The sequence below is a fragment of the Lepidochelys kempii genome, chromosome 1, assembly GCF_965140285.1.
Source record: "Lepidochelys kempii isolate rLepKem1 chromosome 1, rLepKem1.hap1, whole genome shotgun sequence".
Taxonomy (NCBI): domain Eukaryota; kingdom Metazoa; phylum Chordata; order Testudines; family Cheloniidae; genus Lepidochelys; species Lepidochelys kempii.
In genome coordinates this window covers 120,789,840-120,816,892 of record NC_136380.1, presented here as the reverse complement: position 1 = coordinate 120,816,892, position 27,053 = coordinate 120,789,840, and the positions used below count along the sequence as shown (strand labels likewise).

The following is a 27,053-nucleotide window of genomic DNA, read 5'->3' as shown; positions in this document are numbered from 1 at the left end:
GTGTACTACATGTAAATGAACTTGGGGTTATTTGATGATAGCATAACTCATTCACTTCTTTCTTGACAAATTCCCTTGTTATAGTTAGCATCAAGCAGTGCAGCAGCCAATCAAGACAGCATGCAGCCTTTCAGATGAGACGTAATCCTTCAGGTCCTAACTACTTGTACTTGTACTTCAATAACTTTCACAGAAAGTTATTAAAGGTCCCATGACACTTTTTGCTCAAGTGGCTGTGTTAGCCCTAATGTCCAGATCAAATTCCATTTTAAGTTATTGGTCTGCCTCTCTAAAGTCTCCTTGCATTTCCAGTTGAAGTGGTATTCTTCATCGCCACCTGCCCTAAGCTACTACTATTTTGTGTTGTTTTAGCACTTAACAGCCTCGTTGGGGCTCATTTGCTAGGCAGTGTACAAACATGTAGTGAGATAGTCCCTTCCAGGGAGAGCTTACAATCTAAATAGACAAAACAAAGGATGTAGCGAGAGAGAGAGAGAGAGGTGCACACAGAGGTGAAGTAAGTTGCTCAAGATCACAGCTCAGATTAGTGGCAAAGCTGGGTGTAGAACCTGGGTCTCCTGACTTTCAGGCCAGTACCTCTTCCATTTCTTAATATATTCCTTATATTGTAGTTACAAACAGAAATGAAAATAAATTTGTTTTGCAGTTTCACTGTATTGAAACACTACTGACTGAGTATAACTAAAATATCAAGAGTAAAACTGTAAAAATAAGAATTGAATGATGGAAACACAGGAACAGAAGAAAACTCATTTTTTTTTTTTTACTCAAGCAACTGTGTGTTATATAAATGCACAAATGCACTTTTTTCTCTCAGTACAATCACTTGCTGCGTGTATTCAATAGTACTTTTAGTCTGCACATTAAATCTGCTGACACTATTTTAGTCCATCTAGTATACTTTAATTACTCAATGGCATTTTTACCCAAGAATTAAAATTTCTTCAGTTTTCTGTGCATCAAATCAGATTCTAACCTATGCTCCTCCCCTCGTCTCTCTCCCTCTTTTCCCCAATAACAGTGTGGTTTTGACAGGAAACAGTAGCTAAGGCCAAAATTCTGCTTTCTTAAATAGAGTATTGATGAACTTATCTGGAGATGTTTCCCTGTTTTTTATTAATCAGTTTTTCTTAACTCTTTTATTGCATCTTTGTGTAAAACTTTTCTGTGAATTGGTACTTCATTTCACACAGTGGAAATATCAAGAAGCTGTCAACAATTTGGAAGGAGAAGAAGAGACCATGCTGATTGAAACAAGTTAACTTCTGCTTCAGAAACTTATTTTTTCCATAGCTTTTTGGTTTGGGGATCATGTGTATATCTTGTTTTTCCACTTTAATTGTAACTCCCATAGTAATATGTGTACATCGAGGAGTTAAATAGGTGTGTGTGTCATGCTGGGATTTTTCTCTTTTCAGCCACATATAAAATTGCTTTTTGGGTACTGTTCACCTTTTAGCTTTTGATTTGTTGGCAAAAGATGCATTTTCTTTGCCTTGTTAGCGTTCCACCTCATCAGCCCTAAAACAATGACAAGAAAATTAATGTTTTTTTTACTTCTGTTCCCTATAGTGTACTCTTTCTCTTGGTAATTGGAACAGCCTATTTAGATGCTCAAGGAATTTGGGAGCCATTCAGGAGGCGCCTGTCCTTTGAGGCATCAAACCCTCCCTTTGATATGGGAAGGCCATTTGATCTCAGGAGAATAGTTGGAATTTCATCTGATGGAAAGTAAGTACACACATATGAATAAGGCCACTTGGAAAGGAACATTTCTCCTAGTACAGGAGACTAATCAAGGTCACCCTCCTAACAAAAGGGACTGGTAATGCAGCAATAACTTAAGAGGGCATCCAAATAGTGTGCGGAGGGTGGAGGAATACCTACTTTTTTGTGAAAATAAACATAGTAAATTACATACTACCTGTTAGAAAAACAGAAAGTGTATAATGCAACAGACTGGGGCAAAAGCGCCTCTGCTTAAGGCTCTCTGCCTAGGGCAGAGGTATTCAATAGGCAGACTGCTGGCCAAATCTGGACCGCCAGATACTTTTGAATGGACTGTGAAATCTTTTTATTTACTACTACTTGTTGTTGCAATGTGAAAAATGTTCTCTGGAGTCTGGACCTTGACTATACTTTTACAAAACGTAGACTACCCCGGCCTCCTAGGGCTTTATTTGAAAAAGAAACTCCCCACACCAGTATTCCTTCTCACATGTACTATGTGTTGTTGCTGTGATTTGTTCACAAATGTAAATCAGCAAGTGAATAAGGGATATTAAGTATTACTGACTTGTCAGTTGAGCTTTAAGGGAGTTTTCATGTTACATTTCTGTGATAAATAAGCCAAGAACTGTGTAGTTCAGGATTACTAATCGATGTAATAACTCTTCTTATGTAGAGGAATATACACTTACTGTATATTTGAACACACTTGCTCTTCTTCCAGCTTGAATGCACTTGGATCGGACTCTAATCACAGTTCCTCCAGAGGAATCTATGGAGCAGGTGGTTCCTCATCACGATCCACTACAGGAAGTCATAAGCAATGCAATCCAACAGCACATCTGCACAGCAATAGAAATTCAGCTGATATTGAAAATGTCAAATCTAAAAACAACTCAAATGTTGCTAGCAGGACTTCCCTACAGACCGCTTCTATGCAGTCATCTAACAGAGGAGGTTCCCTTATCCTCGATTCAGGTGCTACAGCTCAGAATCACACAGCAGGCAGAAGATCCAGGGGGGCAAAGCAGAACCAGCAAACAAACCAGCAACATGCTCAAGTTCTCTTAGAGCAGCATTCACAACAGCCAACACCAACAGTGCCTCAGCAACAAGAGCAGCAGTCTGAAAGTTCTTTTCCACAATCACCACTTCTTAACCCTTCACACCCAGAATGTACCAGCAACACAAGGCACAGCTCAGAGGATTCAGATATCACTGGTCTGATAGAAACTATGGACAAAGAGTTTGACCATCCAGAATCCCCTTCCCCAGATGTGTTTACAGAGCAGCCCCCATCTCCAGTAACAAAAAACAAAGGTAATACAACTCTGCTTTACTTAATGATATGGGTGACACATTACGACAGCCAAGGAATGAGATTTGAACCAGTAAAGGTTACAGTTTCATAGTGTTGTAAGCTGCTAACTTCTCTGCTGTACCAGAGCGTCATGCATGATCCTGAGTAGCGTTCATATACTTCCTTCCAGTCTCTTGATAACACTGGAATTGTCCATTCAACATTGGATATGCTTTCTTTTGCAAGTTTTATATGAAATAGGTTTTTACTGAAAACCGAAGTGTATATATTTAGAAATCTTTTTAAATTACTGTTCTTCTGGCTTCAGTCCTTTTAGCCTCCAGTTAGTTTTGGGAAAGGGGGATGGTTGCCCTAGTTTATTATGAAAACTGAAAAGTGGAACATAGTGAATCAATATAGTATTGTCAGAATGAAATTCTTCATGCCAAGCACTTGCAGTTGTGACCGAAAATCCTTGATGTTAGAAGGTCGACAAGTTAATAAATGGTACCTGCTTGATTTTTTTTTAATGAAGTGTGTTAATCTCTGTATGAAGCTAGGGTGCCTGTAGAGTTGTTTATATGTGCACCTTTTGATTTCTCAAATGCTCTTGAAATACATACATCATGTGTGTTGAGTTTAGACAATTTTCAAAACAAATTTTGAGATTATTAGTAGAAATTTATTCTCATACTGTAAATATTTCATTAGTGTAGCTTTTGATTACACTGATTGTCCAAAACTGTTTTCTAATTAGCCAGTTGAGTCTAACATACACATCTCTGATGGGTCAACCTACTTACAAATTTAAATCTATTCTTTTTGGTGGTTTGGTTTGGTTTTGGTTGTTTTTTGGGGGGTGGGGTAGCTCATTTAGGCAGTATGGTTTACATGGAATATTGCTGATGCCTTTCATACACGCTATATAAAATTCATTAAAGATGGACGTAGATGGGGGAAGAGATCAGAGGATACGGTTAGAAACCTTAAAATGACTCTGTAATCACAACAGATAAAGCAATTTTAACTTGTATTGTAATGATTAAAAAATACAACTTAGTAACACAACACTGTTATGGACAGATGGTATTAAATATTCCTGATGGATGCAAAGTGTTGGCTGTGCTTATGAATGAGGTCCATCTAGGATTTCAGCAGTATCATGGTCTAGTGGAACTATGGAGACTATACTTTTTATTTCTTAAGACTTGGAAACAAAAGTGTTGTGTCTTTTAGCAAATGAATGGCTCGTATGACTTAACTACCATTTTCATATCTGTTTCCTGGTTGGAACAATTCTCAGTAATTTGTATGTTGGAAGATTATCTTAACATATTTAGGATGAAAATAGCTGTTCCTAAATATTGCGAGTGCCAGTTATAAAGTTTTTATTTACCCATTTTTCAAGCAGTATGCACTGTGTAATCACTTGCTAGTTTGTTGTCTAACAATTTCAGCAGAAGTCTAAATGAAGTTAGAACATTTCACGTAAGTCCTAATGAATCATTATTCATCCTAATGAATGTCCATTTTTTCTCTTGTAACTTTTTCCTAATTCTAAATACCTTCAGATAAGTCCATACTTCTATAAAAAGCATCCCTTTAGTAGCCTTGGTCGTTTCTGCTTGGGAGTGAGGCTATATTGGATGCCTTTTTTTTTCCTTTGCTTTCAGACAAGCAGTTTTATTATTTTCATCTTCCCAAACCAACAAATATATAAAAAGCCCTTCATCCTTAGAAAAGTCTACACAAATACATGATCAAACTTGTCCATTTCCGATCTCCCTCTCATACACCTTTTAAAAAAAATTTCTTTATTGAGATACTTGCTTCATCCATTAGGACTTGGATTTAAAAAAATTGGGGCCCGATTCTTCAAGCAGTTGTACATGTAACTATGCATGTACCCAAATGTTTGCATAATCAGTCTCTTATGAAATAGAATTTGTGCTATGGTATCTAGCTAAGAAGTATCACTTCTGTAAAGTCTTACAGCAGCTGTTTCTCAGTCTATAAACTAGTTCTTCAGAGATAGTACACTCTAGAAGTCTGAAGTTTGTTTGTGAACTATCAGGATCTTGTCTGATTGTTACATGAAATTGCACAAGCAAAAATACAGGAATTTATTTGTCATAAGTATAATTTTGAGAGGTATACCCAAGAGAAATTTCATCACCTAAAATTATAGAACTTCTCTGAAGGTGAAAACTTAGGAATGTTAGAACAGACACTTAAGTTTGATAGGACTAGATTCTCATTTGTTAGCACCCATGAAAACGTGTTGCTTTGGGAAATCCTGATTTATTTTTTTTAACAGTTCACTGGGTTTTTTAGTGTGAAATCTGCATTTTGACAGCAACTTTTTGAATATTTGATTTTCAAATGTTTTATGTAGGATTGATCAAATACTGTTGTATCCAGAATGTGGTGTTACTAACATGACAAAAAATCAAACTAGAGAAATTAGTCTCATTATAAAGAAACCAGACCTTTATAGGTGCCTTACAGTATGTTAGAGAGCATTATCAGAGTGAAAGTGCGTATTAAACAAATTTCCTTACTTATCCTAGAGAGAGAAAGTAGGTGAGGTAATATCTTTTATTGTACCAGCTTCTGTTGGTGAGAGACAAGCTTTCAAGCCACACAGAGGTCTTCTTCAGGTCTGGCAAAGGAACTCTCAACTTCACAGCAAAAATGCAAGGTTGAACAGATTGTTTAGCATAAGTAATTGTTACTTATATATTGTAAGGGACCATTCAAGATAGTGGCCTGTTAACACCTCTGCAGTCGTAGCACAAAAAGGGGGTGTTAGTGGATAAGCCATAAGAAGTTGGTTTAATAAAAGATACTTCTCTAATATCCTGGGACCGACGTGGCTATTGCATACTTACCTACAGATTGTTTAGCATAAGTAATTGTTACTTATATATTGTAAGGGACCATTCAAGATAGTGGCCTGTTAACACCTCTGCAGTCGTAGCACAAAAAGGGGGTGTTAGTGGATAAGCCATAAGAAGTTGGTTTAATAAAAGATTACCTCTCTAATATCCTGGGACCGATGTGGCTATTGCATACTTACCTACCCTTCTAATAAGTTACTATAAAAATGAATGGAATTTTTAAACATTTATCTGGTGAATAGACTTTCTCAGTTTCAGATTCTTGTGCCCTAACACAATGAAGCAAACGGTACAAGGGTTATTTTTGTTAAAGTATTGTTTACATTCAACAGTTTTTCATTTCATGAAAATATTTCAAGTCATCTAAGGTTTCTTAAGTCTTAAATCAATTACTTTAAGGTTTGATAAGTGTGTGTGTCTTTACAAACCTAAATTTTGAGCCAAATTTGACCTAGCTCTTAAGTTACCCATTTAACAAGGTCTCTTGTACATTAGTGAAATCTCTATTGACTTGTTACATCTGTTAAAGAAGCACGGTCATCTTGAAATCTGCTTTTAAAAAACAAAAATTCAAGGTGGTTTCATATACACCTGATCTTTAGTTCCCCTACGAACTTTTCTATTTTTTACATGAATGTTTTCCTGAACAGGAGACACTGATAATGTGAGCCAGGCTTTTAATAGTATTTAGGTGTCTAAATACGCAGTTAGCTACCTAGCTGAATTTTCAGAAGCACCTATATGGATCTTTAGGCATCAAAATACATTTAAAATGTGTCCTTTGTTAGTTTGTACCTTCGACAAAATTTTGTGTACAGACATGAAGAAAAAATTCTCATTTTTTAGTTAATCTTAACAAGAGGCCGGGGAAATTTCCTGAGAGAAATGCAATTTTTTTTAAGTAGACTGTTTTCTTCCAACCATTGTTAGCTGCTAGAATGAACCTTGCTTGATGTGTAACTTTGTGGTTTTTTTACAACCGTCTCAATTGTGATAATAAATAGGCAGATCTAGAAGGAGGAGAAGTCAATCATTAGGTTTGCAAAAATGTTTTAATATATTTCCTGAAGGTGTCTAACTATTTTACAGTTTAATGCTGAAGAATATGTTAGGAGCAATAACTTCTCAGACGATATGTGGATTTAAAATGAATATATGCAGTGTTGATTTTTAACTTTTAAACCCAGAAAAATAGAAGTTTAGTTTATAGGTACAGACTGTGTGAGTACAGCTTTCCACAACGGGGCTATCTTCACAACTAAGTGTCTGCAGGGTCAGAACCTTATTTTGTGTAGTATCTTTCATATAACTTTTGTTCCAAAAAGTTTTACACAATTAAGTATGGCAACAACCATTATGAACCAGATTCAGTTCCAACATAAGCAGACACAAATCTCAATGGAAATTACACCCATTTACAGTAGAGCTGAATTTGGTCTTCTCTCAAATAAAGTATTAAAAACAAAACAGCAGTGTGTAGACAATATGGCTTATAAGTGAATGCATTTAGTCTTAAAGCCAGCATCTGAGGAAGATCTTATTAAATGGTATTGTAGTGGATGGCTGGCAGAAATTAGTAAGGGAATAATTAGAGGTAATGTTGAGAGAAGCCTATGGATCAAGATGAGGGTGTTTAAAACCAAACAAACAAACCCACACCTGTTGCTCAAGTTGCTCAATATTTATGCTCTTTATGATGTTAACTCATTTCCCTTTCCCAAGAGTCCAAGACATACCATAGTATTTTGTCTACCAAGAGTTCTGGCAGGATTTTGATAGATCTATAGATGATGCTCCTTTTGAACCTATCCCCCCAGTAAATTTTCCTGAGCTCAGGCACCTTCAACCTGAAATTGAGAGAAACCAAAAAAGAAATAAATATATTTAAATATAATTAGCTCCTGTTTATATATAGATTTGTTGTAGAGACTGGTGGATGATCTTAACTGTTGCAACTAACTTTATAGATAAGTCTACGGATTTTTTTAATACATTTTTCCTGTTTTATCCTGTAGTAACATCCAAAACTTTGGGGCTTAAAATGTAGGACATAAAATTTAGTTTTAAGTATTAAAATAATGTAACTCAGAGAGAACGAAATATGTTGAAGACTGATTGTTTAATCTGTGTCCCCTGGCATACTTGTTAGATCCTCTCATAGAAACTTTGTAATATTTGTAAATACCCTCCATCAAATTACTGTAGTTCTCAAACACAAAAAATGAACAACTGAAGTCTGCAGAGCAGTTCCATTTCTCATTTGTCTGGTAAGGTACTAAAACTTTCATAGTGATTTCTAAAGTGATTGATGTCAAAATCAATCTTACATGGTGAAATTCTAATATTAAAAGTTAAGGAATTCAAACAGAATTCCAGTCACATGGTAGCAACGAGTCACAAAGGAGAACTATGTATGCCTAAGTGGCCAGTCTCTATAGAAGGTGGGTAATGTTGATAGTATTTGGGGGAATAAATGTGAGAGTCTTAGTATTGGTCAGATTTCTTTAGGTTTGACATGACTTGTATAGATGAAGTGAAGTGGTATAAAGACATATCAGCAAAAGTCTGAAGTTGCACTTTTAACCACCGTATGAGAAAGAAGATGAAAACGCTACAGTAGTCCAAATCTCCTGGAACTAAGAGCTGCAACTGGCTTGGGAGGCTTAGTGATGGATTGTTTTTCAGTGCACAAAGTGGTGCAAAACACTCCCAGTCTTGGAGCACAGCTGCTAATAATCTGGAGTGCCCTTATCTCCTAGGGAAAGGGAAACCATTTCAGCGCAAGTCTAAACCACAGAAGAAGAGGGAGGAAAAGGAGAGAAGAGGAAAGGGAAAGCCACAGGAGGATGAGCTGAAAGATTCTTTGGCAGATGATGACAGTTCTTCAACCACCACCGAAACCTCCAATCCAGACACAGAACCACTCCTAAAGGAGGTACAGAACTGTTAAAGGGAGGGAAGGGTACTCTTCTCAGATACCTAGTGGCTCACCTAAGTAGAAAGCATGACTTTGCTTTTGACACACATTCATTTATAGTGGGAGCTGCTACTTATACTGTGTTCGCTGATACCAAGAATACTAATAAGCAGCCTATTTCCAAATCTCTCTGAGAAATAAGGGGATTCTTCCTTTATAGAAAAGAGAATTAGAACGTGCTTGCATTGCTTTTTGTTTCGCTCACAGGGGCCAAATGATGCTAGGTAATCAACTGCAGCATCTCAACCACTGGTATATTTGTCAAATGGTCATGATAATGGTTTTGTCTCAAAACATGCATTGTGAAATCAAAATAAAACTAATTGGAGAGAATAGAAAGCCAAAATTTGGGCATGTTTTTAATGTGATTAATTTATTGTAGCTAGAAACTTGCTGTTTTGAAAGCAAAACTGGTTAAATACATGTTAAAATATTTAGGTTTGATCAGTTTTGCTTTGCAAGATGATTAGTCATTAATTTGACAGTGTAATTTTATCACCTTAGTCATAAAGCACAGAGGCTCTGTAAAGTGAGAGAGGGGAAATAACTCAAATGGTGAAGTTGCTTGAACTTGCTATTTCTTTGCTTAAAAGCATCCTATCTAGTTGAGATATGGAACCATTTCAGTTTTTGGTTGTCTGTCAAATGCAGCGCACATCATCAATGACAGAAAGTTACCATCCTCTGATGACTGATCAGTGACTATATGAACTGAGTTGTCCATCTCTGTCCAAAGTCCATAACCAGCATCCTTTTTAACAGTCTCACCAAAGGTCTGAATGAACATGGAGTTGGAGCTACCCTCATGTTCCTAGAATGGCCCCCCAAAATCAGGTTTGAAGCACATTAGTAGGGTAATCTGAGGAAGTTTGCATTGCTGCTGCCCATCCTGTACTATTTCTGTGGATAAGTAGAGACTGAAATCCTCTAGGAAGGTGAACCACTTTTTAATAGGCATTAAATTCACTTTAGGGATGGAGGGGGATTGTCACTATTGAGTGTTGAAATGTTATCATCCATTATGCAAATTGCTCATTATTGCTGATGCCGTTTTCTCTCTCTGGTTTTTATTGAAGCAGGATCCTTCAGTTACTGTTCTTAATGTTTTCTGTGTTACTGTGTGTTGGCTTTTGTAGGAACCAGAAAAGCAAAAGGGAAAACAAGCCATGCCAGAAAAGCATGAAGGTGAAATATTCCAAATAAAACAGAGAGGGAAAAAACTATCAAATATCAAGAAAGAAATTCCAGCAGATTTGAGATCAAGGTGAGCATAATTATAAGGATCTCCTCCTAGTTAGGAAGGCTTTATGCTTGAAGGGGAAATATATGAAGGTGGAGCTTTCTATGGTCTTCAAGTCTTTGGGCTGCCAGCCTGCTCAGAAAAACCTACCTGTAGCAGCGGCTAACCTTAATGGTCTTCCTTCCTGTTGTTGGAGAATATCTGTTTTATGAATGTAAGGAATCATCTGACAGGAATGCTGTGCATCATTGAGATACATGCTAAATCTTGAGCAGTGAATCAACTGCAATAATGTGACACTTTTGGTAATGAACTTCATGTAGAAAAACAGATATGACCAACATTCCATCAAGTATTGCAATTACGTAATAAAGTACATGGTTCACGCCTGTGGTTGATATGAGGTACTCTCAGTGGAATTATAGTTACAGAATTTTTCCTATTGAGTGTTATAATTATCGCCCTACCAAATTCATGGTCCATTTTGGCCAATTTCACAGCCAGAGGTTTTTTAAATTGATCAGTTTCACGCTTTCAGATATTTACCTCTGAAATTTTATGGTGTTGTAACAGGGGTCCTGACGCAAAAGGCGCTCGGGAGGTTGCAAGGCTATTGTAGGGGGGCCAAGGGATTGTCATCCACACTTCTACCCTGCTTCGGGGGGGGCACTGCCTTTGGAGCTGGGCAGCCAGAGAGCAAAGGCTGCTGGCCGGGTGCCGATCTCTAAAGCCAGTACCATCACCAAAGCAGCGCAGAAGTGAGGGTTACAGGGGAGGGGGAGGGAAAGGGATGGGGAGGGTTACCATAGGTCCTGTTTTTCCCAGCAGTCTCCTGCCCCAGTGGAGAGGCTGACAGCTGGAGCTGCAGCCTCTCCGCATGGGGTGAATAGGGGTGTCACAGCTGGAGCCGCAGCCTCCCCGCGCAGGGTGGGGTGTGAGACAGCTGGAGGGGGGTGGTGTGTGTGTGTGAGAGAGAGAGCTCCAGCTGCAGCTTGCTTGCACAGGGAAGGGGGAAAGGGGAGGGGTGATTGATAACCGGAGTTGTGGAGCTTCCTACAGCTGGGGAGATCCCAGAGGTGGGTCGAAGCAGCCCCTGCAGGGGAAGAGGAAGTCTGAATCCTGGACTGGGACTAGTGCTGGAGCCCTGTACAGTGTAGGAACCCACAGCTGGGTGCCAGATTTCACTGGGAAGATCATATTTCACAGTCTGGAACACATTTTTTGAACACTGTTAATTTGGTAGGGCCCTACTCACAATTTATGGATCAGATTCTCAGATCAGTGATCTGGGAAGGCTACGGCTACTTCTTCCTCTTGTCTGGTGCTAGAATGATTTTTACTGTGCCTCTGCATCATCTGTGCTGACAGAGAGGTTTAGTCTTACTACACCCATTTCTTTCCGACACTGCTGACTGGGGAGTTTTATAAAATCACAAATGCCACGCCTCTGAATTGCATAATAGATGGAACGCAGAATATTAATTTATGTGTTCCCTCAGGGGTTGTGGCAAATAAATACTAGACTAGCAGAAATCTAGAGTGAGTGTATACACTGATTTCCTTCAGACTGCTTCTGAAAATGCTGCTAATTGTAGTCTCCCCTCTTTCCTTTACCATGATCACATTTTGTTTGCTTTCCAAATTATAGACAGGTATTTATTAATAAACTTTATGACCGCATCCAAAGACCATACTGAGGATTGTGTTGGGTGAGACTCCCCCCTGCCCTAAAGAGCTTACAGTCTGAATGGTTGGGGATCAAGAATAAAATATACAGGCAAATGAACTTGCTATTGGTTGCAATAGTTTTGTTGTTTTTTAATGTTTAACTGGGAGTCAAGATGGGATGATGGGAGTAGCAGGAATGTTTGAGCTAGTAAGAATAGAAAAAGGAACAGAGGGGAAGAGGGGCAATCACAGCTCATCACCTACCTAGCTGTGACAGTTTTATACCATCAGAAAGCTCCAGTGTGAAAAAAATCAGTGGGTTCTTGAAGTTATGGGTTAATTTAGAGGCCATTATAGGTATATGGGCAGCAGCATAAAAGGTATAAAGATTGAGTTTGGAGAAGGAGACAGATCGGGTGATGAGGCACCCAGGGATTTGGGTGCATGAGAGTGCAATGGGGTGTAGGAGGAGATGAGGACAGAGATGTAGACAAAGGCAGAGTTACAGTTATGGAGAACTTTGAATGGGAGGAGAAGCTTGACATAAACAAGGAAGGCCAATGCAGAAATGTAAAGAGAAGAGGAGACTTAAAGCAACAGGAATAGATGATCTTGCCAGCTGCAATCAGGATGGACTAAAAGCAGGGGAGTAATGAGGCAAGTCAGAGAAGACCAGACTTGTATAAAACTACACGGCTTGTATATAAGTGAAACTCTTCTGCAACACTTCACCCAGCAACAAAGAATAAATCTGTGTTCATGTTTTCACTTTAGTTCCTTGGAATTACCATATACTCCCCCACTGGAAAACAAACAGCGCAAAACCTTTTCATCCAAGATGTCTCTTCAGCACATGCTGACAAATGGGTCCAAATCAAGAAACCTCCCGAAAACAAGAGGTACAATATACCAGTTGCTCTTAAACAAATATCTTGGGCTTTGGATTTTTGTTAAATTACACAAATGGTTTCTTAATTTTTCAGTTTTTAGAGTTCTAGCTTCTAGATCTCTGCACAAGGAGAAATAAGTGCATCTCTTAATGGCTATGGCTTGCTCTGTTTTTTTGTACAGGTCCAAACAATAAGTTAATGGACAGCAGGCCATCAGTACTAGCAAAATTTCTCCCCAGTGGCTCTGGACAGGAATTAGGCAATACCAGCAGTTCAGAAGGGGAAAAAGATTCTCCACCACCAGAGTGGGACTCGGTGCCACTTCACAAAGCAGGCAGCTGTAAGTACAGTTACTGTACAACAGGAGACTACAGTGTTCTGCAAAACAGCAAGGGCTGTTCGTTGTGATTCTTCTTTAAATCTTCCCATCTGCCCGCCATACACAATCCTGTTCCTATTTTTTCTGTAGTGGCCCCCATTTTGACAATGTCTAGTGGTAATGTGGAGGTCTGAAAATGAGGGGTAGAACCTTGATTTTTCCACAGTTCTTTAGCAGTGGGCAGAATTGTGCAAAAACTGAGAATTGGCAATGATGGGAAGAATATTAATATAGCTGATCGTCTGAAAACAGAATGCACCAGTCTTTTGAAATGTGGGCTCTATTTTGTCAGGTCCATTGCAGTTGAGGTTAAAACTAGACAATTTGTATATCCTAGGGAAGCAATAATGAGAATATCTGAAGTAACCAGAGAGTATTTATTAGATGAAACTATTCACTATTAGTACTTGCATTTCAGTAGCAGGCAGAGCCCCCAGTAAGGACCAAGACCACTTCATGCTCAGTTCTGTACAGACATAATAAAGCAGTCCCTCTCCCAAAACGCTTACTAAAAAGGCTTTACCATTTTCTTCCCCTTCCCTACAGTATAAACCAGCTTTGCCTGAGTCTTTCATCCAAACTGTACCCCAAAACTGCTTATAGATGTGAATAATACATGATGAGAGTATTCTGGTGGGACCAGGGACAACTTGAAGCCAAATGCTACACCTCAATCATTTGTTATTCAGCCAGGCTTTGAGGGCTGTGTTTGGTTCCAACTGATGACTGATACTTCAGGGCAGGGCTAGAAACCAGAGAAACAATCAAACCTGGCTTTATGCCACGAGTGGAAGGGAGAAAATTGTGAAATGCAGAGTTCCTGCTTGACTCCACTTTCTCAGGAAGATCTTTGTCACTGCTGGCACAGATTGCTTTGGGTATAAACATATGCCTCTTATAGTGATTATAGTAGCATTTGCTGGTTTTCATTTTTGCCTTCCTGCCCCTATATAGTCATCTTCCCTGGCCTGAGAGTTTCAGTCACAAAACGTTGGAAGATAATGGGGAGCTCTAGTTCTGTGTAGGTGGAGACCAGAGGTAGGGTGGACATGGTTCCACTTCCTAGGTGTGTAAGAGAGAAGCAGCAGCATTCTGCATTGAGGGAGCAGGCACTAATGAAGACCATAGGAAAAGGTCAGTGTGATAGGAGCAAAGTGGCATGGATGAAAATTTCAGCAGAGGTGGAGCTAAGGCAGGGATGTGTAGAGGTGATGATTGTCAGATGTAGATGATGTGGTAGGATAACAGTTTATGGTCAAGTGTGATGCTAAGGCTACAGACAATGGAGGAAAATAGGAGATTTTTAATTGGGGAAATGGAGGCATGTTTAAAGATACACCTTTCTCTACCCATTCCATGCTTTTCAAATGCTGCTTTAACTCGCTTTGTAAATAAACTACCTGCTGCCTTTGCTCCAATTCACTATCCCAAAGGTATACAGCCAAACACGTTCCTATATAGGTCTGATGTGCAGTCCTGCAGCAATTTTAATTAGCAACTATATCGGTATGGGCTTCATGTGCTGCAGTATGCAGCAGTTTTTTCGCTGACAGTTCAGAAATCTCCTCCTGTCATAGACAAAATCTGATTCTGGATCTAGCTGTGTTTTTTCTGCATTATTATTAACCTATACGTGATTTTTTAAAAACAAAGCTTTTAAACAAAGCACTGAGAACTAGAACTGTGGGAAAGGTTGACTTGCAAAATTGTTGGAAAACTTCATTTTCACAGAAGTTTGTTCACCTTGTGTTTTAGCAAAAATGATAAACAGCTTTTTCACCTGACTGAAATCTACACAGACTCCGGGGTGGAAGGCCACTACCATGATTTGATAGTTTGTTAGCAGAGAATTACAGGCTATAATAAAATTACTTTTTGCTGAAGTTCTGTCACCAGTACAACTCCCAGACAGCTTTCCTCAGCCCAGCTTTTTGTGACATTATATTGGTTGATATTCATTTCACTTAATTCTCCATTTTCTCTCTCTGAAAATTTGATATGAATATTTAATACATAAATATTGTTACATGAATATATTTTGATGTAAACATTTCTATGAGAATACGAGCAGGAGATACAGTACTTCAGAAAGGATGACAGACCTCCTTAAGAGTGGCCCATGTGGTGAAATGAAATACTATGAGACCTTTTTTCCTTGGTTTCCCAGCTACCGACAACCTTTATAAACTGTCTCTGCAAACCCTCAACGCAGATGCTTTCTTGAAACAACGACAGACCTCACCAACTCCTGCCTCTCCATCTCCTCCTCCTGCATCTCTAGCTTTTGTGCCACGGAGCACTTATAGTAGTATTGTGAACAGCAGTTACAGCAAGTAAGTTGAAATCTCTACCTCATGTTAAGCAAGTTTTCAGTCTTTGCAATTATGTGAAGCTCATAGAAACATACAAATTAGAGGTGGAAAAAGAGCTGTTAGGTTATCTAAGTCATCCCCCGCCAGTATATTTCTTAATGTGTTTTCTCTCCCTTTTAATACTCTTAATGGTAGAGACATTATCTCAAATCTGTGCAGTGCTTTTGAAAGCTTGGGATCCTCCATGTAACACCGATAACTGGGAATCTGATATAAAAATTCTAGCTAATCTTAACTTTACATTTAGTGGAAAAAACTAGAAATATAGTTATAAATCGCCTATATGTCCTAACCATCTGATTATCAAATGTCAACAATTGCACATAATCTGTTTTTAAAAGCATAGATTATATGGAATTAGCTAATTCTGCTAATTTGTGCTGTTCTGCTGTAGGTTCTTATAAGCATATAGGGGAAATGGTAAACACAAGCTAGAATGGTGTTGCATTTTTCCATAAAGCTATATTTCAATAGCCCCACTGATGCTGATAGCAATGTAGCCATGAAAAATTGATTCCCTCCTGCATTTTCTTTTGATAAAAACATTTTCTGTTGCTACTGAGTGGTGTAATCTCAATATTCCTCCTTATAATTGAAAAACTTACTGCCCTAAAGTATAAAAATATACATATTTTACTTCCTGGGCACAGTTAATAATCTTTACTGAATCAAAATAATAAATATTTACAAATAAAATTTAAAAATTCAGCAGCTAAAGTTAGATCCTCTATCCCTATTGTTGTAGACTCAGACTAAGTAACATTAAAATACAGGGACTTCTCTTAAATTTTTTACTTTTCCCTTATATAAATTCACCTCAATATTTGCAATATATATCTAGGGAACAGTGAAATACTGAGTTATAGAACATAGTTAATCTTTTAAGTATGACCTTTCTGCTCAGATTTCATGTAACTTGATTTTTCTCAACATTTGATGGCTAAAATATGGCTGCATATCAACAGTCTTTCTTACCAGCTTAGAGTAGCAAAACTAGACAACAGGCTTGTTAAATTTTATCCCGTTAGCACTGGCTCAGTCGTCTGCTCATTTAAGAGCACTCAGGGCCTTATCCAGTGCCCATTGAAATCAACTGAAAGACTTGCATTAATTTCAGTGAGGATTGGCAGTGGCTTTTAATCAGTATGATGCTTAAATTTTCCTGCAGTGTGTTTGGGTAGATGTGCTTGTTTTTGTGGGGATTAAAATTATTGAAATGGGATAATGCTGTCCTCTGCTAAACAGTGTTCTGAAATTTAGTTTGTCTGGAAGTTGTAATTCTAAGTAGTTAATTAAAAATAATAATTATTATCATATGTCTACGAGCACTAGTCCTGGACCAGGACTCCATTGTGCTAGGTGCTGTACAGACACAAAACAAAAACTGTCCCTGCCTTGAAGAGCCTAAGTATACAGTCTTGTGGCATCTAAGTATAAGATGAGATATCAAATGGATACAGAGAGACAGACTGGCAAGTACAAGAACACAATGGTACCACATTGGTCAGCCTGATAGGCAGTGGGCTCTACACATCAACCAACTATTACATTTTTTGTAGGCAATCATGTCAAAGGAGAGTTTGAAGGAGGATAATGAGGTAGCTTTTCAGATATTTACAGGGAGCTCCTCCAAGAGTGAGGTGCAGTATGGAAGAAAGCACAAAGTCTGAAGATGTAAGTGGCCAGTGGAGGTAGTTGCTGACTAGAGGCAGGAGTCAACATTTCAATACTGAATGAGAGGTCATAGGTAGTAGCATGGGAATAGGCTTTGAAAACCTTTGAAAATGAAGACAAGAAGCTTAGTTTTGGTGTGAATGAACAGGGGGAGCCACTGGAGAGATTCAAAGAGAAGGGTGACATAATCAAAGCAACAGACCCTTAATATCTTTAATCAGCCTTCTGAGTGGATATCAGTAAGGCAAGACTGCATATTTTCAAGGCCAGAGAGAGAGATGTTGCAGTAATTAGGATGAGAGCATGGATGACAGCTTTAGCTGTGTGGAGGGCTTCTGGTCCTCCTCAACAATCTCCAAGACAGGATGACACATTCGAGGACCAGGAATGGAGACCTGACAAGGAAGCTACTCCACAGTCTAATATTTCTTCTTCCTCTCTGAATGAAGCTGTCATCTCATGTTTACTATTTCAGACAGTTTCAAGATCTGATAGTTCCTATTAGAAGTAGTGCAGAAAATACAGCACAAATTGGTTGACATATTGCATACATTGTCATCAGCACGGGGAGCCCTCCCTGTAAGCCGAGTATTTTATAGAACCTACCCAGTCCATCTGGCAGACTCCTGCTACTGCTCCCCCACCCCCAACAACTAAAAGACCAAACAAAAGGTATTATGTCCCAGCTGAGGGATGGGAGTTTTTATTTCCCCTGCCCCCACCCTTGTTCCACCCCCGCTGAGTTCTTCAGTCATGGGCAACAACATTCAAAGATTACTCCCTGTGACCTTTTGGGGCACAGGCAATTCTGGAAAATTACAGTCACGTTAATTATACAATGATTAGCTCTTATTGAACATCTACCACAAGAGCAGTTTCTCAGGATTTCCATGTGACGTCCACAACATGGTAAGGGACCTCCTTTTCAATGGTCTAAAGTTGTTCAGGGACACCACAGATGATTTGCTGCATACTTTGAAGGAATCCAGAGCTCGTCTTCATTCGCTGGGCATATGTCCCCCTGCAGATAAAAGGTTTACTCTATATCAGATGGTGCAGATCACATCCTTTTCAGTTCAGTTTTCCATAGACCATCAGAACCACCTAGAAAAAAGCCCAGCTTTCAAAAGGGAAGATCTTCATCTGCTACGGCAACCTTGAGTCAGCAGTCAACAAAGGCCAAATGTTCCTTTTTACTTTTCTGTTGAGAGCCATAAATACTCCTGCAATCCAGACCTGTTGCTGCGCCCCATCAAACTTTCTACATTATGGGGATTCTGTTTTCCATTTTCATACTTCATGAGAGCAGATTACCTCCAACCGATGGTTTTGGAGGTTATAACATCAGGACATACCATTCATTTCTGCTCCGTGCCCCCTTTCCACCCTCTTCTCTGTCCCTTTTCAGGGACCCCTCTCACAAACCTCTTCTGAAACAAGAGGTTCAGTTCCTTCTCTGTTTAGGAGCAATGGAACCAGTTCCCACTCAACACAAGAGAAGAGGGCTTTGTTCCAAGGACGACTTGGTTACCAAAAAAGAAAGGCAAATGGCAACTGATTTTAGATCTACAGATGCAGAATACCTTTGTCAAGGTATAGAAATTAAAGATGGTGACACTCAGCCATCATTCCGTCTCTGGACCAGGGGACTGCTTTGTGACCTTGACTGTTAGGAGATGTATTTTCGTATTGCGATACACCCATCTCACAAGAAATGTCTTCACTTCATGGTGAGGCAGAACCACTACCAGCATCATGTCCTTTCTTTCAGAGTAGCTACTGCTCCAGGCTGTTTACAAAAGTCATGGAAATGGTGGCTGCACAACTTCATCAGTGGGGAGTAATGGTCTTCCCTTGCCTCGACGACTGGCTTATCAAGGGACGCTTCTACACAGATGTCATATTGGCAGTTTTTTCAGGGTTACTACTATTCAACAGCCTTGGTCTCCAGCTGAACTTCATGAAGTCCTCCCTCCTACCAGTACAAAGGATAGAGTTTATAGGGGTCATTTTTGACCCCACCACAACCAGAACTCATCTCCAAATGGCAGGTTCTTCACTGTGTCACTTCTGATGGTGCACCTTTTGATCAGTCCTCAAGTCACTGCCAGATTATGCTTGCAACATCTTGGGCATAGGGCAGTGTGTACCTTTGTCATGCTGCATGCTCATCTGCACCTCCATTGCTTGCTAGCCTGGTTCAGGTCAGTGTATACAACCTAACGGGGACAGTCTAAACAAGCTGCTCTCTATCCCCTGTCATATTCTGGTTTCCATCAAATGGTGGAAGAATTTGGACAAAGCGTATTTGGAGGTCCCATTCAACCACCACTCGCACAAAAGTTTCCTATGTGTCCCTCCCTGGACGGGAAGCTCATCTCCAGGACCACACTATCCAGGGCAGATGGACTACCCAAGAGTTCACATTGCATATCAGTGTTCTGGAACTCAGAGTTGTCAGATATGCCTGTGTACACTTTCTACCCATGATCCAAAGACAATCCATCCACATAATGACAGACAAGAGGGCAAGCATGTAATATATGAATTCACAAGCGGGGGGGGGGCGAGAGCCCCTACTCTCTTCACAGAGGTCATGAGATTATGGAACTGGTGCATAGCCCACAATATCCTGATCTTGGCAGTCAACCTACCTGGTCTCTGAAACACCACAGCTGACAACCTCAGCAGGCACTTCACTCAACATCACAAGTGGGAACTAAACAAATCCATACTCAAGCAGATATTTCTTCCCTAAGGATTTCCAAAAATCTCTTTCCCACCTAAGCCAATTGGAAATGGGTGTAGTTCTATTTCAGGAGAAGCTTGGGACACCTTTCTCCTCTCCTGGGCGAAGAATCTCTTATACGAATTTCCTTTGCTGCTGCTGATTCTCAGGTTGTTATACAAAATCAAGCAGGACAAAGCCACGATCATCTTGAATGCACCAATCTGGCCAAGACAGGTTTGGTTTCCTCACTTTCTTTGCCTGACCTCCCAACCAACCATCGGTCTTCCACTGACACCCAGTCTTCTCACACAGGACTTGGAGAATGTCCTTTGTAGCACTGACCTGAACCTGCTGCAGCTCAAGGTCTACTACCAGAAAAACTTACCTTACTTTCAGAATTAGAAAAGGTTTTACCACTGGTGTACTCACCATAATTTGTCTCCTGTTGATTAATTCTGAAGAAAGAAGGCCTTTTTTGAGTTTCATTAAAATTCACATAGCTGCCATCACAGCCTTCCATTCTCCCGTACAAACCTTCTCGGTATTTGCTTACTCTGCAACGTTGAGATTTATCAAGGAGCTATTAGACCTCTTCCCAAGTGTTAGACACTCTACTCCCACCTGGGACTTAAAGTTAGTTCTCAATGCTTTGATGAAGCCACACTTTGAACCATTAGCAACCTGTTCTCTTCTGAACCTCTCTGTGAAAACTGCATTTCTAGTGGTTATTACCTCTGCCCAAAAGGCTGGAGAAACTGTGAGTCTCATATGGAGGGTCAACCATTTCCATCTTTGTCAAAGGTAAAGTTTCTCTTTGACCATATTCACACTTTTTACCCAAGGTTACTTTAGATTTTCATATCAATCAATTCATCTCCCAATAGTCTATTGTAAGCCTCATCAGTCAAGACAGGAAGCTGGCCTTTATACCTTAGATGTTCCCTGAGATTTTGTGTTTATTGCCAGCAGAGCTAAAGGGGTTCCAGTGATTACCTACATGCTCTCTAAGTTTCTGGTTGCATGCTCTTTTGTTATGCAGTTGCTAATGTACTCTGCCTGCTTAAGGTCATCGCTCATTCTACCAGATTGTATTGCATGTCTGTGGTCCTGCTAAACATGTCCTTTTACAGAAATATGCAAGGTTGCTGCATGGGCTTGGATCCACACTTCCTCAAGATGACATACCTTGGTCGATGCTTCCTGGGCAGACACTGCCTTGGCCTTAGACTGAGTTCCAAACCCCCCAGGTCCTTCAGGGGGTATTATTAAAGAGTTACCGCAAGTGGAGCACATGTAGCAACACAGCTCTGAGAGGTTACTGGAGTTCTTTGAGATGGGTGTCCTTATGGGTGCTTCACTACGTGCTCTCTTTCCGCTCTGCTTTGGAGTCACCATCTTGGGGTTTTGCAATGAAGAAGGAACTGAGGGAAGTTTTTGGGAACAATGATCTGTGGAGCATATGCAGGGGCCAAATGGGCACTGACACCAAAAATCTCAAGAAGAACTCCAGGAACTGTACAAGGAAAATAATCTCTCCTGGAGTGGTGTGTACCTACAATAGATTTGTTCACTTTGCCTGTCTGCAAAGTTACTGGTTTTCTGCACACGGCATTGAGTGAAGCACACGGAGAATAAATGTCTTCTGTGCCTAGTGGAAGTTGGGGTGTTGATGTACATTTCCCTCATTAACTGTAGTAGTAAAGGACCCGACCAGCTCGAGAGAGAGCAACTGGCTTGTCACATGTAAACTCTGAACCTTACTACAGCCCAGCTCAGGATAGCATGGCTCCTAAGGCGATAGAGATGTGCCTAAGCATGTGTCTGAAGTTCTGTCTGCTCAGGAGTCTTCCAGAAAAGCAAACCAATGAAAGGAGAGAGAGCCTATTTGACTTTCTTCTCCTGTCTTAGTATGTCCTACAGATCTCATCCGTAAAATACATTTCACAGCCATTTCAACTTCATAGCCATATAGAAAATAGACCAGTTCCTCTGCAGCCCAAAGTCATCAGTCTCGTGAAGGACTTCATTGCATTTAAAACCTTCCACTGAAAAGTCCCAGGTGTTGTAAGATATTAATGTGGTATTTAGGAAGCTACTAAAACATCCCCTTGAGTCACTGGATACTTGGGATGTTAAGGCACCTAAATTCCTTTCAAAGGCAGTGCTTAAATTCCATCTTAATTAAATCAGTTATCCAGCCAACGTTCTTCCTCTGCCTTTATGTCCTTCCCAACAAGGCTATTCTACTAAAACTAAACATAAACAGGTCCTGAAGTTTTCATATGTAGTGAAACTTAAAAGCCCTTAGAAAGGGCTTTAAGTTTTCTGTTTCATTTTAACCTAATACCCTAGGTTATGCTGTTTCCAGAAGCCAGGGTCAAATGGGTGGCTGCATCTCGTATTTTTGTTCCTTAGCAGACTTGTAACTTTATAGACGTGGCATGATTAGTCAGAAAGGAGTGCATGCACATGCCACCAGCATCTCATAATCATTTAAGTGTGAGATTTGGAGGACAGCTTGCGTGCTTCTGTGAGGTGTTACTGCATGGCCTATCTCACAGCAAGCTTGTAAACTTGGCCCATCAGTGCTACAGAAATTCTCTGAACTAGGTCTCCCGCTCCACAGTAGCTTTATTTTCTAGGATAACTTTCTCTCTCAATGTTTTTATCCCTCCATTAAGTAACTTCTAAGATAGGTTCATCTGAATAAAGCTCATTCCTACCTTGCAGTTTATTTGCTTCTGCTTGTACTTGTAATTTTTCTGTTCATACAGGTATGTTTACTTCTAAAAAATTTGAGACAAATATTTTGGAAATATTTTAGAGAAATACTCTGGAAATTAAGTCTCCAAGAGTGGGGACCTATTTCAGCTGGCACCTTTTGAAAATAAAATTACTTCCCTTGTAATGTTTGCTGAAGACAGAAGGATATATTAGATCATTGCTCCACTGAGCACCTCCCCTCAGAGCCCAAAATTCTGTAGTCCATTTGATTTTTCAAAATCTGTACGTCTCCACCTTTTGCTTACAAAGCAGCTAATGGCAAGAGGTACTAGGATTTAGAAATGGTTGCATTGCAGGGGCAGAACATGACACCTCCTGCTGGAACCATTAGGTTTAGAATTCTAAGCTACAGAAAGTTTATTCCCTCAAAGCTAGAAGCATGGACCCAAATCTGATTATCTTTTGAAACCTGTATATTCAGAGAAAAAGAATTACAAGTAATGTTTCCATTCATCTACCTTTGTCCCCCACCCCAAATCCTAACTCTAGTTCATCCTCCATATCCTGTAGGAATCCAGCCCTTCTTGCCTTTATTTTCTAGGTCCTGCCTAACCAAACTTTTCTTCCAGATTAAGAAAACTAATGTGTTTCCTCTAGATCTCAGCAATGCTGCTGCTTGGAGCCTCTATGTTTGTAATCACTCAATAGTAATTCCTTTGCTTCATTATGTAGTCAAATTATTGACATCTGATTGTTCTAGTCACAGATCTAAATGTCAACAGGATAATAAAAAACTGGGCTTTGGGAACTAGTGTGGTGGTATATTCTGGCCAAAATGGTCAGAAAGTGTTTACGCAATAACTTTATATCATTGCAAAGCCAGTTAAATACTAGTCCTGAGAACTTCCTTTTTTAGTAATGTGCTGAATCCCAACATTTTACCCTTTTTTTTCCCCCCTCCCGCCAGTGAAACAAAAAGCAAGCCCCTTCATGGTATCAAACACAAGTTGGCAAAGACAGCCTCTCTCCCTGGCAGGAACGGAAATCCCACCTTTGCTGCTGTAGCTGCAGGTTACGACAAGAGCCCAGGTAATGGAACTGTTTTGGAGTAATACCTATTGCTGCACAGTGTTGGATGATGTTCTTGTACCATTTCATTGCTTTACTCAGTTTGAATTCATTGTTGCAGGTGGTAGTGGGTTAGCAAAGGTTTCACCAAATAAAGCAGATGTTTCTGGCAATATCAGCATTTCTCACACACCTGTTGACAGCGATGGCTCTGACAGGTAACTAATACACTTCTAGAAACCATCCCCCCATTCCCTCAACATCCCTATACAAATGTTAGGGAATACACATGAAGTCAACGGAGGCATTCTCTGCATGGGTAGGAGGAGCTCATTCTGGTTCCTAGAAGGGATGCTTTTATTGAAAATTTGAGAGATTTCAGGATATCAGAAGATGACCTTCTAAACATGAGTATCATTAGCAAGTCCAAGGTTCAGAACTACGGTAACTCCTCACTTAACGTTGTCCTGGTTAACATTGTTTCGTTGTTACCATGCTGATCAATTAGGGAACGTGCTCGTTTAAAGTTGCGCAATGCTCCCTTGTAACATTGTTTGGCAGCCGCCTGCTTTGTCCACTGCTTGCAGGATTCTCTGGAAGAGCAGCCCCTCCTTGTGGGGATTAGAACCGGGGGCACCCCCCTCATCAGCTCCCCTAAATTCCCGGTAAGGTCTGTGGCTCGGCAGCTGCCCAGCAGCAGTTCAGGTGTCCCTCCCCCCACTGCCGTGCTGCTTCTGCCCTGTCCTCTGCCTTGGCGCTGCTCCCGGGAGCTTCCTGCTTGCTGAGGGTGTGGGGGAGAGGGGTGCTGATGTCAGGATGTCTCCCTGTTCCTGCCCCCCTCTGTACCCCCTCTCCACAAAGTGGAGGAGGGGACAGTCACAGGGTTCGGGGACAGGGGGAGCTTGCAGGAAGCTGTTGCTTCCTGCCTGATCTGCTTAAAAGGGCAACGTACTTGAAGTGGGGTCAGCAAACTTAAAGGGTCAATGCACATCTCTCTCTCTCTCTCTCTCTCTCTCACTCAGGCACACACCCCTCAGTGCTTTGGAAAGTCAGCACCTGTGCAGCTGTGCATGTGCTGTCAGGAGGAGGGAGTGGTGCTCTCCAGCTGGATAGCGTGGGTTCATCAGCATGTTCAGTTTTTGCAGAGAAGTGTTTGCAGCTACTGCCCTGCACCTCTCGTGTTTCCTCCCTGCTGCCTCGTAGAGTGTGAGGCTACATTAACAACAGCGTATTAATCCTTGAGGGCTCAGCCGAGTGCTAGTTCATCATTTACAGCAAGGCATTCCCTGGGAAATATCCCACCCTCTTACTCCGCCACCTCAACCAAGCTTTACAATCATTCATTGCTGTGTACAGTATCAAACTGTCTAAAACTTGTACTGTAGATGTATATAATGTCTTTTGTCTGGCCAAAAAAAATTCCCTGGAATCTAACCCCCCCCAATTTTACATTAATTCTTATGGGGAAATTGGATTCACTTAACATGGTTTCGCATAAAGTTGCATTTTTCAGGAACATAACTACAACGTTAAGTGAGGAGTTACTGTATATGGGTGACTTGGAAGTAGGGGAAAGTGTCCTTCATGCCATCTGATTCTTATCCTTTCTTTAACTCTTTTTCCCTTTGCAAGACAATTCTATCTTTGTCCCCATCCAAACAATAGGGAACCCACATGGTTTCTCAGCATTTTGAGAAGCATGCACTAGGTTCACCTGATGTAGCCTATAGGTGGAATTTCTGACCACAGAGCAGAGGAACCAAGTGCAATGCTCTTCCTCTCCGAATTTGACCTTGAGGGCAGGAATGGTGACTGCATTTCCCAATGCTGAGGGCAATGGGCAAGAGGAGAGAATGAGCTCTGAGGGTGGATGTTATTGATCCCAGTTAACCTCTCTGCTTGTCAAACTACAAACTTAGTAATTGAATGGCTTTCTTTTAAGGGATCTCTCAAATAATTTAGAACCTAGACTTGACCTGTCTGGCAGAGAATTTCTCCTAGATTGTGACACCAAAAACTTCTGAGAAATTGAGTGAAAGAGCTATTGTCAAATGTGCACTTGTTATAACAATTAACTAATCTGCTTTATTTCCAGAGAGGTTTATCTCTCATAAGACAGGTGCCAATAGAAAAGTAAGCAAAAAGGCTAATTGAAATACTTAGGGACAAATAAGAGAAATGTAAATTAACTAAGTGCAATAATGATGAGTTAAATTTTTTTTAAAACTATGTTAAAATAGTTGGTCACTTCAGTTCTCTTTACACTTGGTATCCTATTTCGACTTGAACTTCCTAACAATATATCTGTCTGTTCCACACAATGTTTATATGTGTAGCACTAAGTTGTTAATGGTAGTAATACCATTTCAGTGTTAACCTTTGTGTATTGTTCCTCCCCCTGTATGTTTAGTTCTGGTTTGTGGAGTCCCATCAGCAACCCTAGCAGCCCTGACTTCACACCCCTCAATTCATTCTCAGCCTTTGGAAATTCTTTCAACTTAACTGGAGGTGAGCTTTTTAACACTAAAATTAGTAAATAATAAACAGTGGACTGTGAAAAATTCTTCATTCCTTTCTCCATATTGGAAAAAATAAAAATAGTTCTTCAGTTTTTTTGTTTAAGGGGAAGGAGGAGTCTGTACAACAGTTCTCAACCAGGGGTATGCATAATCCAAGGGTGCACAGAGGTCTTCCAGGGGGTACCTCCGCTCATCTGGATATTTGACCAGTTTTACAATAAGCTACATAAAAAGCACAAGCGAAGTCAGTACAAACTAAAATTTCATACAGTGACTTGTTTATGCCACTCAGTATATACTATACACAGAAAAGTAAGTACAATATTTATATTCCAATTGATTTTTTTATAATTATATGGTATAAATGAGAAAGTAAGACATTTTTCAGTAATAGTGTGCTATGACACTTGTATCTTTTTGTCTGATTTTGTAACCAAGTAGTTTTTAAGTGAGGTGAAACTTGGGGTACACAAGATAAATCAGATTCCTGAAAGGGGTACAAGTAGTCTGGAAAGGTTGAGAGCCACTGGTCTAATATCTAAACCCAGAAGAAATAGTTAGCAATTTATTTTGATATTACTTATGTGCTGAAACTGTAGCAACAGTAACATTCTGGTTTTGACTGTCCTAAAGTGGACAAAGAAAGGCAACAGATGTTTGCTGCTTCACTTGGTTAGGAACAGAGAGTAGGCTGAAATTATACTCTTATTTGAAGCTGACCATTTCAAACAGTTTTCTGCTGTGAAGCTTTATGAGGTCTCAGATTTATGCCACTGGGTCTTGCTATGTTGGATTGACTTCTCATTTGGTAGTATGATGCTTCTTTTGAGTGACTGAGAGGAAATGCTGCTTCCAAAAATAC

The 27,053-nt window shown here is 40.0% G+C and overlaps 1 protein-coding gene across 4 annotated transcripts in view; it reads left to right on the top strand.

Moving 5' to 3' along the window:
* TMEM131 (transmembrane protein 131) overlaps window positions 1–27,053 on the top strand; it is a 202,589-nt gene that overhangs the window by 153,675 nt on the left and 21,861 nt on the right. For 2 of the 4 annotated variants that reach the window (XR_012159916.1, XM_073352811.2), the window contains exons 30-39: window positions 1,594–1,752; window positions 2,474–3,069; window positions 8,709–8,884; window positions 10,063–10,190; window positions 12,609–12,733; window positions 12,906–13,064; window positions 15,271–15,436; window positions 23,572–23,693; window positions 23,794–23,890; window positions 26,083–26,180. Coding sequence is in view for 3 of the 4 variants with exons in the window: in XM_073352811.2 (XP_073208912.1) it covers window positions 1,594–1,752; window positions 2,474–3,069; window positions 8,709–8,884; window positions 10,063–10,190; window positions 12,609–12,733; window positions 12,906–13,064; window positions 15,271–15,436; window positions 23,572–23,693; window positions 23,794–23,890; window positions 26,083–26,180 (1,826 nt within the window). In the remaining variant the exon portion in view is untranslated. The remainder of the gene's footprint in view (window positions 1–1,593; window positions 1,753–2,473; window positions 3,070–8,708; window positions 8,885–10,062; window positions 10,191–12,608; window positions 12,734–12,905; window positions 13,065–15,270; window positions 15,437–23,571; window positions 23,694–23,793; window positions 23,891–26,082; window positions 26,181–27,053) is intronic. The other 2 variants (XM_073352822.2, XM_073352835.1) reach the window with 2 other exon arrangements.